This window comes from Aythya fuligula, chromosome 15, assembly GCF_009819795.1.
Source record: "Aythya fuligula isolate bAytFul2 chromosome 15, bAytFul2.pri, whole genome shotgun sequence".
NCBI classification, from domain to species: domain Eukaryota; kingdom Metazoa; phylum Chordata; class Aves; order Anseriformes; family Anatidae; genus Aythya; species Aythya fuligula.
The window spans coordinates 11,495,501-11,507,562 of record NC_045573.1 but is presented as its reverse complement, the minus strand read 5'-3'; the positions used below and the strand labels follow the sequence as shown (position 1 = coordinate 11,507,562).

Below are 12,062 nucleotides of genomic sequence, written 5' to 3'. Positions count from 1 at the left end.
GTTCTCAGGGAAGAGTATTTCTACAGAAAAGCTGGAGATTTCAGGGTGGCTCTTCATACCAGTGTGGTGTTTCAAAATAAACACATTTGGATCTTAAAACTATCACTTAAAAATTATTTCAACAGTATAAAATATTTATAGTTAGGTTTCTCTCGAGTTACTGTTAATGTCACGCTATGATATTTGTGCTAAGTGGTTGTTTTGAGTAAACTATATTGACTTTTTTAATGTGTTTATGGTAACTTATAGCATAAACTAGTTTCTTGCCTGTTTTGATTTCCTTTTTCCTCTGGTTGTGGATTGAAATACAATAATTATCTATTAGTTGTAGAAACACAATTTTTCCCTTAGTGTAACCACTCCTCCATTAGGGTTCATGTTTGCCAAGAAGAGTACGTGCTGTAAGGAAAGGAAACTGAAACTGCTGTGAGGAAGGGAAGCTGAATGCCCCTCTCCACGGTGTTTTGGAGGCACTTTTCCCATTGCTGTTGCTCTCTAGAGCTGCTGCTGCCTCTTCCCCATATAATACGGGGAATATAATATGATACAGGGAAGAATAATGGAGTATCCTGTCACACAAGATGCCCGATAACGCATCTTCAGACAGCTTCTTGGTGATAAATGTGAAAAAAATCCATCTTAAATATTGCTACTGCCTCCACAGGGAGTGGAGGGGACGTTTGGGTTGAGCTGTGGCACAGCGTTCTGCTTCCATGTCACTGTGGATGTGCTGCAGGAAACCTGGTGTCTCTTCTGTTGGTAACTCAGAAAGATTTTGGCCTGCGAATATTCTCTCAGGTGTTTCTGTGGGTGTAGCTTAGTTGAATTTCAGTCCTTCAAAATCCTGTTTTAAGTGTTGAGTAACTTTCTCAGAGAGAGAAAGAAAATAGAAAAGACTTGACACAGCAAACCTTTGAAACCTCTTCAGCTACTGCTTTCGATGTGGGTCTGGTTAACTTTCTGTTCCTTATGTAGTAAGAAAATTTCAGAAGAAAGCCACTTTTTTCTGCTTGGTAATCATAAAAGCTCTTGAGGCAATTAGAATACATTGATCATTCATGGCTATATATATATTAAAGGTTTGATATTTTTTTTTATTTGCAAAGGTTACTCTCTGCAAAGCAAGATGTGCAGCAGTGATGCTCAGTAACACAAAAGCTTTGATTCTTCCAGTGGTATATTCCATTTTATCAGCACTCAGGCTTGAGCTGACCTTTCCCAAAAGAAGTTTGGAGATGTTTTCCTTATGCAGGCATACAGTGCAAGCATGTGATTTTTTTTTTTTCCTGAGACAGGATAATTTCTAGTTAAATGCATTAAGAATTTTTTACTGCATAATAGGCATTTGTAAAGAGCATTTTCCACAAAATTCTGACCTTTGCATTTCAGTAACAATGCAGAAATATTTGTACATACTTTTAAGAGATTTTTTGTTGCCTTGGAATATGTAAATTTGTCTTTGACCTCCTGAAAAAACCTTGGAAGAGGTTTTCAAATGTTATTACAAGTGGTAATAAAACACCTGGCTTCGTCTTAATGGGATTTTTAAGATTTTATTTCTAGCTTCACTAAACCTTTCATCCTGTAATAAAGGGTGAAGTAAATTACAATTATTCCTGGGTCTGAGTATTTTTATTTGAGTTATTTTGCTACTGAAGAGCAAGATGCTCTAGAACCTTCACAGACCTATTTCAATAGGCTTTTTTGTAACAGCAGCTAGTGTAAAGACCAGGAGAGCGGAGACTTTCAGTGCAAGGTAGGCTTCCTCTGCACACTGCTAGCCAGAAACCAGATCCTGATTTAATTCCCAAAATAGATTCCTGAAAAGTTGTGTGCACACACCTTTTTTTCCTTTTTTTTTTTTTTTTTCTCCATTTTAGGCAGCCCTGTTGTTAACTGACTATAAAAGTGAATATTTCCGAAGAGGTATTTTTGTCAAGCTGCCAGATGGGTTTAGGTGAGGAGCTCTCACCTAAATTTAGATAATAGGATGGCCACTGTTCCTGCACTTAAATTGAATTATTTTTTCTCTTTTTTTTTTTTTTGGTAACGCCATTGGCCCTCTGCCATAAAATGATTAATCTTTTCCTTGCTTCTCCATCTGTCCCTCTGGCATTTACATTCCAAGCACCATGGTGACTTTTCTTTTGGAACACGTTACTATAGGATGAAACAGCAATTAGCAGAGGCTTACGTCTTTTTTTTGTCAGTAAACAGATACAAGATGATGCCAACGTAGTAAAGAAAGCCTGTCTTTCCCACTTTGCAATTGAACACAAATTCCCAACGGACCTATCTTTTACACTTCTCCGAGAGCCTTAATCAACGAGGTGGACCTTGCTTCGTGTTAGAGATTTGTGCTTCATGCCAGAGGGCGATAAGAGTCCAAAGTGCGAAGTCCTCGGCGCGTGGACGGCTCGGTGCATGCCCTGGGTGTGCGGGCAGAGCAGCCGAGGAGGGAACGGCGCTGGGAGGCTGCTGCCTGCTCCCCGGAGCTCTGAAACATGCACGGGCTGAATGCACCCAGGAGCTGGTTGTGGGGCCAGAAGGCAGGAACCCACCGTTCTGTCCTCCCTCGCTGGTGCTTCCCGGCCGTGTCAGAGGCAGCTGGTGTCCGTCAGTCGGGTTTCATGACGTTCCTCCATTACAGCAGATCTGCTCCAGCATTCCCAGTGCTTTGTGTAACTGTAATTGATGATTTGTGAGTGTCTGAGACACCTGAGTGCTCCATTTCCTTACCTTGAGAGGATAAGGAAGATCACAAGAAACTTACTTATTAAAAAGCTTGCCCTAACTTATTTGAGTGATTTAAACAAAGCAAGGTGGCACAATTTTTGGTAGCAAAAACACATCCATGGGTGGGAAGGGAGAAGGGGGGACAAAATGCTGAGCTTTGTAACCAACTTGAGTGTTGAAAGCTGAGATTTGGAGTAGATTTAATAATTCGATGACAAAGGGTTTGAAGGCTCAGCCCAGTAACAGAGTTAAGTGTCTGCTTTTGTGAGGCCCACAGGAGAGACTGAAGGGTGTGTGGGTCTGCGTGGCTTGGTGGCAGCAAGAGCAGAAGTTCTGGATCATCCCTGTCCCCTACTGACTGATGGCAGCAGTAGCTTGGTGGCATAAGCAGGAGACCATTTCTCCATATGACATGATTCTGTGCATGCCAAACCCAAAGGACAAGTCCTGGATCTGTGGGACATAATGGGAAGTGCAGAATTTCCATTCCATGCCAGTTGTTTCTCTTTTTTTTATAAGAAAAAAAAAAAAAAAGGGGAAAAAATAATGCCCCTTACATACTGGTGAGGTAATAGGGGATTTTGCATGAAGCACATGAGATATTGAGTAGTAATGGCTCTAGAAGGGTTGGATTCTTTTCTTCAGGACATTCATGCGTAGTGCACAGGTGCTCAGTCAACCTAAGGCTCTCAATAGTGGTATAACCTTAAAGTTGTAGTTCAAACATCCAGAAAACTTTATCATAGTTCACAGATAGCTTTGGAAAGGTGGAAATAGTTATCTGTTCAGCATTCAGCCTGTTATTTATCAGCGGGTTCTTGCAGTGATAAGCAGGAGAAAGCAAGGGGAACATCCTCGCAGACTGGGAGATGTAGAAGAGAGCAGCAGTGAGTGGCAGAGGTCTCAGTGCAGATCTTGCTGCCGAGCAGCCAAGCTCTTGTGTGTGCAGCTCTTCGACACTGCTGGTAGTTTGTGGCAATCTGTCCCTTTATCAACCCAGATCACACCTGGGATGCCGCTGGTCTCTCCTCTTTCCTTGATTGTAGCGTGCAGGTTCTGTTCTCAGAGCTGGTAATTCAAATGATTAATCTGGGGCTTAGAGTTAACATCGATTTTAGCTTTTCTATCATAGCCTAGATCCAGAATAATATAAGGATGGTGTTAGCTCACTAAAACGCTGTCTTTGTCTTCCTGTTTGGTGAGATGAGGAGGAAGAGGAGCAGTTAGAGGCTCTCCCCTGGCTGCCTCCCCACTGCCAAGCAGTGGCCCTACACCGCCACGCTTTGTGGTCCTCCGCCCCACGGGTCTCGTGAACGCCTCCCGTCCTGCTTCCAGCTCCCTGCCGCGTCCTCAGATAATCTTTCCGATGTGCTGACAGGACAAAACCGGCAATAATGGGGGCTCATTCAGAGCCTGGGAGACACTGCCTGTCTGCGGCCGAGCACAATGGGAAATGGCAGAGTCCTTTGTGCCTCTGCTTCACGGCGATGTTCATCGGAGAGTCATCATTTACCTGTCCGTCTGTCTGCTCTGCAGTGTTACGAACCTAATTATCTGCGAGGCCTTCACAAAAATGGGCCAAATTGGCTGGTGGATTCTAAAGCAGTCGGAGAAGAATTGTTCTGGGGAAGGGAGGAGCGACCCTGCAGTCCCCATCAGCCTGAGGACCCCCCGTCGCTGCTGCCCTGTCCTGAGCAGAGCCATCGGCTGGAGCCGTGCTCTAACAGGGCTCTGTAGGGGCTGGCTGTGGGTTTTGGCTTCTGGTCCACACCTCTGGGCTTTGGTGCTCTTCTCTGAGGCTAGTCAGTGGGCTTGGCAGTGTGGTCCATCCATTGCATCATTTTTGCTTCCCGAGATAAGCTGTTCTCGCCTTTTTGCGTTGTCTCTAGCCAAGAGAGCTTCTCGTTCCCTATCAGTAGGTTCCATTTTATAAAGGGCAAAGCACATAAAAACGAGTGACCCAAGGTCAACCTCACAGGCCATGCGGCTTTTGTGAATTAATTCCTGTTTAGAAGTAGGAGTACACTCTATTTAGAGAAAAGGTAAATATAAACTTATGAATTTCAGTGGCATTTGGGCACTTGCATTTTTTTCTTGTTTTTGGTTTAAGCTGTAAAACTTCAGATCTTAACCTATTAAGAAGTTTTTGCTAGATAGCAGATCTTTGTGTTGTCACCTTTCTATTCCCAAAAGTGGTACTTCAGGATCATTTCAGTGCTTGCCATAATAAGCTAAACAAATGAATAAGTGTAAATAATGAGCTAAGTAAATTAGACTATTAGACTGCAATTAGACTATTAGTCCTTTGAATAGTTCGAGGCCTTTCTGAATCCTGTCATGTCCACGTATCAGTCGTGAAGAACTAATGCAGCATGAATTCTCATCATTACAGTAACATTCACATCAAGCCAGAAGCATGAAGATGTCACTTTCTGCTCACCCAGTCATCTTTTCTGACCTCCTGTTGGCATGCTAAGAGCTCAGATTTGTTGTTCAATCACTTTGCACGTTCACAGTTTCAAAGACAGTCCAGCCAAGCTTGTCTAGCTTACTTCCTTTCTTTCTAGGACTGTTTTCGAGATACAAATCGTGTAGATACAGAACTGAATACTAATGATAACTTTTATTTTTAGTTTACAGGATTGAATCATAACCAGATTACTTCAGTCAAGTGTATTTTCCCCTGAACCCCTGTTGCTTTGATTCTCCTATCAACCTTTCAATATTTTTTTCTAATGTCAGGCCGGTCCTAATTTATTTGGTTCTGTTTGTTTGTTTTTAAATATTTTTCCATTTTTGTGCAGAAGAGTCGGTCATTCAAAACTTATTGAAAATCAACGTTTAACTTGGGGGCTTTTTGAACTGATCTGGTAGGACCAACTAATTCAAAAAAAAGGAAAAGAAAAGAAAAAGCAGAGCTTTCACTTTTTTGTAACTTTACACAGGCAGTGATGTTACAGGATAGAAAAGCAGGAGCGTTGTCAGAGGTAGGTGCTGCTCCTTGGGGTGTTTTTGTGCCTGCAAATGAGGACAGCTTTCTCTCTTGCAAGAAAACTAATAGCAGCTTCAGTCTGTCCTGCCAGACCTTTTATTAAGTCTGGAAACCCTGGTGTGAAAGATGGGTTAAGGGTGACAGAGGAGAGCATAGTTTCCCAAAGGAAAAAGGGTAGCAAGGAGCAGAAATATCCTTACATATATACACACACACACACCTGTGATTTATGACAGCATTATTGGATGGGAAGTTTAAAAAGTGGATTTTGAATAGTGAGCAGTGAATGATTTTTGCAGCATGTTGTGTTGCTTGCATGTCTTGGGAGCCTCGGAGGAATAAGTGGTAATGAAGTAACTGCCTGAAAGAGAACTGGCTGGAGTGGCAGAGGTGAAGGGATAGTTAATAAAAACTTCGAGTAGGAGGAAAGGACAGGGTTTATTAATGGCCCAGACACTTAGTGTACAAAGGGAGTAGCTCCTTGATGCAGGTTGGAGGAAGAAATGCTGTGGTGTGTCAGCAGTAGTACAGAGGGGAGGAAGAAAGTAAGCTTTAAAAGGAGATACGGTGTGGTATTAAGATGCAGCCTGGTCCTGACTTACCTTTGAATTAGATGCCTGAACACACATCTCTGTCGCATCGGCTCTGAGTTACACCACTGAATGAAGTACGTAGATTTGGTCGCAGACTCGATGTATAATATCTATGAAACTCCAGGAACTGGAGGAAATTTAATTGCTGTTCTGCTCTGAAAATAACTGGAAAGCAAAACAAAGGGAAGTACCTCCTAGAGCTGCTGCCCAAAGCATTGCAGCGTGAGATGTCTCGCCTTGTCCAAGCCAGCTAAACGCAGGGTTTTTAATTTTTTCAGCTTGGATGTTTGTAAATTTCTTGGCTTGTGAGAGGAGAGCAAAATGCTCTTACCTTCCTATCCATTTCAGCAATAGATTCCAGTATCTTAGAGAGTTGCCATAGTGATGAAAAAAGGGGAAGGAGAATCTGCTTGTCTTTCTGGGATAGCAGAATTACCAAATCAAATGCATCTTCTGCCTTAAAGGCGAGTAGCATTCGACCTGTTTCTGAGAAGAACTGGCTTAGAGCAGAAATAACTTAAGACGACCTTCGTTGTGCTCGCTGCTCCTTCAGGCACTTCTAACCCTGACTCGTGGGTTGTGCTGGCGTGTTCTGAATCTGCCCCAGTGCAGTTGCAGGAACGGCGAGCAGGAGGCGTGGAGCTGGCCACAACGCCCTGCTTGCTCTGCTTCATCACGAGCCGCTGCAGTCGTGGCCACGGAGAACCGAGCGAGAAGCACGAGCTGAAAGAATGCAGGAAGAGGAGCAGAAAACAGGAGCTGCTGGAGGTGGGATCCCTGGGGGGAAGGAGTGCAGGGACACAGAAAGGAAGGTTTGCTGAGCGTCTGCCTGCCCCGCCTGCCCCCTCATTTCACACAGGAAAGAACCTGGGGGCCCGAGGGGGAGCTGCAGCGCCGGGGCGTTCTGACTCTCATTTGCTTTGGAGCCGCTGGTTTCAGTTTGCGGAATGAATAAGTGCTGTAAAACCTTTACCGTGCCCAGGCATACGATTGTGCTTACCAGTTGTCTTGGAGATTTCAACCAGTGCTGGTTCAGAAACTTCTTACAGAAGGTCATCAGATCCAAACATTCTTACAATTAATTAGGAAACGCCAGCTGATGCCTTTTGTGCTTGGGCACGTTTTCGGCAGAGCACACAGAGGATGTGATCCTGCCTTTCCTTCCACCCCCTCTTGTTGCTGTCCTGACCCAGCTGCACCGCCGGAGCTCTGCGTACCGATGCTGGTGGGCACCAAAACTCCTCAGCCTTCCTAGCCAGAGCTGACAACTTGTAAATAGGTGTGGGTTCGTTAGAGCACCTGTTGTGCTGGTTCTGCACTGCTAGTCTCGGGAATCCCTAGTGCTGCTGATAAGCGTAACTGCTCTGAGGCTAAACAGATCTAAAACAGAAATTACCGCTGCTGAGACTACAAGCATCTGTGAGTTTTACTAAACCTGTGTGTACTCCCTCTTGATCTTTGTCTCCGTCTTTACTTCGTGGGTTGCCACATAAGAGAGAGAAGTCTGTCTACTTATTGAGATATATTTTTTTTCTAGTTGTTTGAAGTTCTTTTTTTAAAGTCTTTGGCATTTTGGTTCAGTGGCAGTAATTTACAAAAACGAAGCTAAGTTTAAAGGACGTGTAATATTTTAGAATGTTATCAAAGTATGTGTTCATTTGTTTTATTTTAAGTTGTGGGCTGGTGTAACTGTAGCCGTGGGTTCCCTTCCTTGTGGCGGAGAGTGGGTGTAAAGAAATGCAAGTTCTCAGGTGGAAGCTAGTCGGCTTCCAGCTCGAGTTCAGAGAACAGCAAAGCATTTCTTACAATTTGGATCAGGTGTCTGTCACTTAATGATCACCTAGAAAGGAAATTATTATCCTCAGCATATGAAGCACTCAGTTTGGATGACTTGAAAGGTTGCTCTGTTGCTGTTGTGCTGGGTTCTGAAATGTTTCATAACAAGGTCCACTGAAAAGCAAATATTAAAAAACGAAGAGGCAAGGATGCGGTGGTGCCAGGTGGTGCCTGGTCAGATTGCTGTTTCTTGGAGCTTTTGGCATAGTCTGAGTGGTTTAGGGTTGTGGCAAGCTTAAAATGAATGTTTTGTTACATCCTTTGAGACTGAAATAGTTGTAAAATATTTCATTTTAAAAAGTTTTTAAAACCCCTTTATAAAATGATTAATCTCCTGATAATGAAATCAGGTGAATAATACCTTTTCCTTTCTTTCAGAGCAAGAACTGAAATGTGGTGTGAAACTTGCTTAACATTCACTTTCCTTTGAAAAGCAAACAAAACCAGAGCAAGCTCTTCCCTCTCTGCAGGTTCAGGTGTTTGGATCCCGACAGAAGGTGTGGGGCCCAGCAGGGCAGGGGGGCGGTGGGAGCAGGCTTCCCCCTGCGGGGGGCTCACCACTGCGTGGGCTGTAGGGCTCGTAGGAAGCTCTAGCAGAGCAGTGCTTGCCAGCGATGCATTGATCAGCACAAAGCAAGCAAACCTGCAAGCACGCTCACAGAAGAATGGAAGGGCCAAGAGCTGCAGAGAGATGAGGTTTGTGTTTGGGGATGCAGCAAGGAGCAGCCAGCCCAGCCCGCTCTTGTTCCTGCTCCTGGCCTCGGAGAGGTTTGAGGTTGTCAGCTACTTGCTCGGTCACACGTTGAGTTTCAGAAACTTTCTTCACCCTTCAAAAAGAATTTGGTAGACAGTGTGCAGGAATAGCCCTGGATATTGCATGATCCTTTCTCATACATTAAAATAGTGGACTAGGAGGAGTGGGTAAGTTTATTAAGTACTTTGCTATTCTTCAGAGAAAGCCTGCCTAAGTCCATGTTGTAGTGAATAAATAAGTTTAAGTGTCTTTGAACATACAGTGGTGTGTTTCCAGCACGGATTGCTTCAGGTTGTATGGATCTGAAGTTCGGGTTATACTTCAGGCCGTTTTGACTTGCGCCTAGTTTGCAAGTACTGAAAGGAAAACCGTTTATATAGAAAGTAGGAAATACTGCATGGGCTTTTTTATGTGCTGACGTCAGAATGTTGGCATTTTTTTGGGATCACTGCTTTAGGAATGCTTTCTGTGCAGCATTTTATTCCTGGTTGTACCTCTTTTTTTTTTTTTTTTTTGTGTTTGTGTATGTCATGCTTTGTAGTATTTTCAGTGTAATAGTTAAGCTAGATATTGCAAAGTCTTTCCTATATGGAAATGCACCATCCAGGGTCTTCAGCGTTTCAGATGGAAGCTGATCCAGTGTTTCAGTTCTCAGGATGCTGTATCGTTTTGGCAGTAGGATCATTTTGGTAAAAACAGCTCCTCAAAAAGAAAAAATCCCCTTAAAGGTTTTTTAAGGTTGCATTTATACTGCCATTTTCCATCTGATCCATGCATCTCTTCTAGACTTTGGGATTCCAGCACACCTTGTGGGAACACACTGCAGACATTTCTGGGCCTCTCCAGAAACAATGGAAAGTTTAGGATGTGACCTGTGCTCGAAACGCCGAGTCTGGTCCTCGGGGCGAGCAGTTCGGGCGGCCTGGGGAAGCAGACCTGGCAGCTGGCCGGTATCTGAGGGCTCTCTTGGGAAGCCAGCAGGGTGCTTTCCTTAGGAACTCCTCCATAACAAACGCAGGAGTCCAGAAAGTCGAAATTCTTGAAGTCTGCGTGGTGTAACAGTACCTGATACCACTCCTCTAAGCTTTTGATCCTGTTAAGCAATTGGGGTTTTTTGGTCATGTAGGCTCAGCTCTGCTCTGGAGCGCAGCAAATAAATGATAACCTCTTACACTGCAACGTAGCAGCTCTTTTAAAAGGAGTAGGTGTAGGATCAGATCCTTCTGAGAGGATAAAACATTTTGTGTGGTCGAAGCAGGCCTGGATCTGGTGGCGGTGGCTCTGCCGCTGCAGGGAGCCGGGTGCTGCCGGGGCAAAGTGCACGGCTGAGCCTGGCACTGTGTGCTGGACTCTGCCCCGGCGTGGCAGACAGCTCCTAACCCACAACTTCAGCAGGGAAAAAGCTGCCACGTGCCCAGGAACGGGTCGTCCCCCCCCCCTGAATTCCTGCTGGGAACATCGGCAGTGAAACCAGCGGGGCGGTGGGCGGCTGGGGTGTTGTGCAAGGGAGGGCTGCAGAGGTCAAAGGGAGGGGAAAATAGGATTTAATATTTCACACAAAAGCTCGCTCCGTGCTTCAATTTATATTCTGACGGGTGATAAAGTCATCTAGAGTTCCTCCCAGTGTGGGGGGAAAGAGCACAAACGTGATTATCCACTCCACTTTTCTGTGTTGCCTGCGTTTGAGGGATGGGGTTTCATAGCCTTAGCCATCCTCTTTGACAGAAGTAAATTCCCATTAATGTGTCTTTTCGGGGCCTTTTGTCCAGTGTAATACTAACTAGCTCAACTAATAGAGATTTCCTCACTTCTCTTGTGAGGCTGTTCTTCAGGCAGAATGGCTCTTTGGGATGGACACTGTTCTTCCTAATTCATGGGGGATTGTATTTCTGCTTTTCTGTTCTTAAGGAGATTGGGGGTGTAATTTGTCAAGGCTGTTGGCTTTAGATGGATGTCATTTTGTTCAGACATTTTTCCTTAAGTATCAAAACAAGCAGATCAGCATTTGCTCTCTTGTTTCCCTTTCCTTCCCATCTGGTCGATGTACGAAGTCATACTTCGTGCACAGAATGCGCAAAGTGCAATTGAGGCTTGTGTGGTTTTCAAAAGTTTTTACAGAACTGGAAAAAGTAATGTTTTTCTTGATGCAGATTAGGAAGGATAATCTTATTTTCTACTTTGCATTTGCACAGTGATGTTAAAGTTAAATTGCAAGACTTTGGATACACATGGGAGCTGCATAAAGCCTAATATTAGCATTTTTTATGATTTGATTGAAGTTGTGAAACTGAGAATCTAATATGGAACAACTTAAAACTAGAATTTGGGCTCTGTGAATGCGAAGATGGATATTTGACGTGTTTTTTTCTTTTTCTTTTTCTTTTTTTTCTTTTTTTTTTTTTTTTTTTGATGTCCCTTTAGACTCTAGAAAGTTACAATTTCATTCTTTTTTTTTTCCAGATGGGAATGACAGGTAACACTAGTCCCTTTGGGCAACCTTTCAGTCAAACTGGAGGGCAGCAGATGGGAGCTACAGGAGTGAATCCTCAGTTACCAACCAAGCCAGGCATGGCGAACAGTTTGTCTGCCTTTCCTGCTGACATCAAGAGTACTCCGGTCACCAGTGTGCCCAATATGGTGAGTTGTATCTTACTGTTTCCTTGGGTGGTTGTGTATTGATCGTGCATTCTGAATTCTGGGGTTGAATGGCCTCTGCAGCGTTACTGGACTTCTGCAGGGTTATTTAAACATCAGAGATGCCCCAGACTTCTTCACTACTGCTCTGTGGAGCATGTGGGAAGTCTGTGTTCGTTTTTATACAGTAACTTCCAAAGCAAGCAATACGTTTTGTTACAAGATTGCATTACGTCCTTTCATTTTGTCTGGGACATTTAGTTCCAAACCAGATGAAGATGTTTTCTTTGCAAGTGCTGCTTGGAAGTTTAAATGCCTAAATCAATTAGAATTTGTGTTGGATACACCATAAACTTCCATGAAAGCTAAATAGTGCCTTTCATATCCTTTGAATCTAATATAGTAAGCACACCACATGCTTTTCAGTTGATATTGTGCATGACTTGCAGCTCGCAAGTTTATGAAGATATTCTTATTAGGATATCTTGCCCAAGTTTGTAGTATTCTGTTTACTAGA

The 12,062-nt window shown here is 43.7% G+C and overlaps 1 protein-coding gene across 7 annotated transcripts in view; it reads left to right on the top strand.

The window, feature by feature from the left end:
* CREBBP (CREB binding protein) overlaps window positions 1-12,062 on the top strand; it is a 94,642-nt gene that overhangs the window by 23,672 nt on the left and 58,908 nt on the right. For all 7 annotated transcript variants that reach the window (XM_032197346.1, XM_032197344.1, XM_032197345.1 and 4 more), the window contains one exon: window positions 11,372-11,548. In XM_032197346.1, coding sequence (XP_032053237.1) covers window positions 11,372-11,548 — 177 coding nt within the window. The remainder of the gene's footprint in view (window positions 1-11,371; window positions 11,549-12,062) is intronic.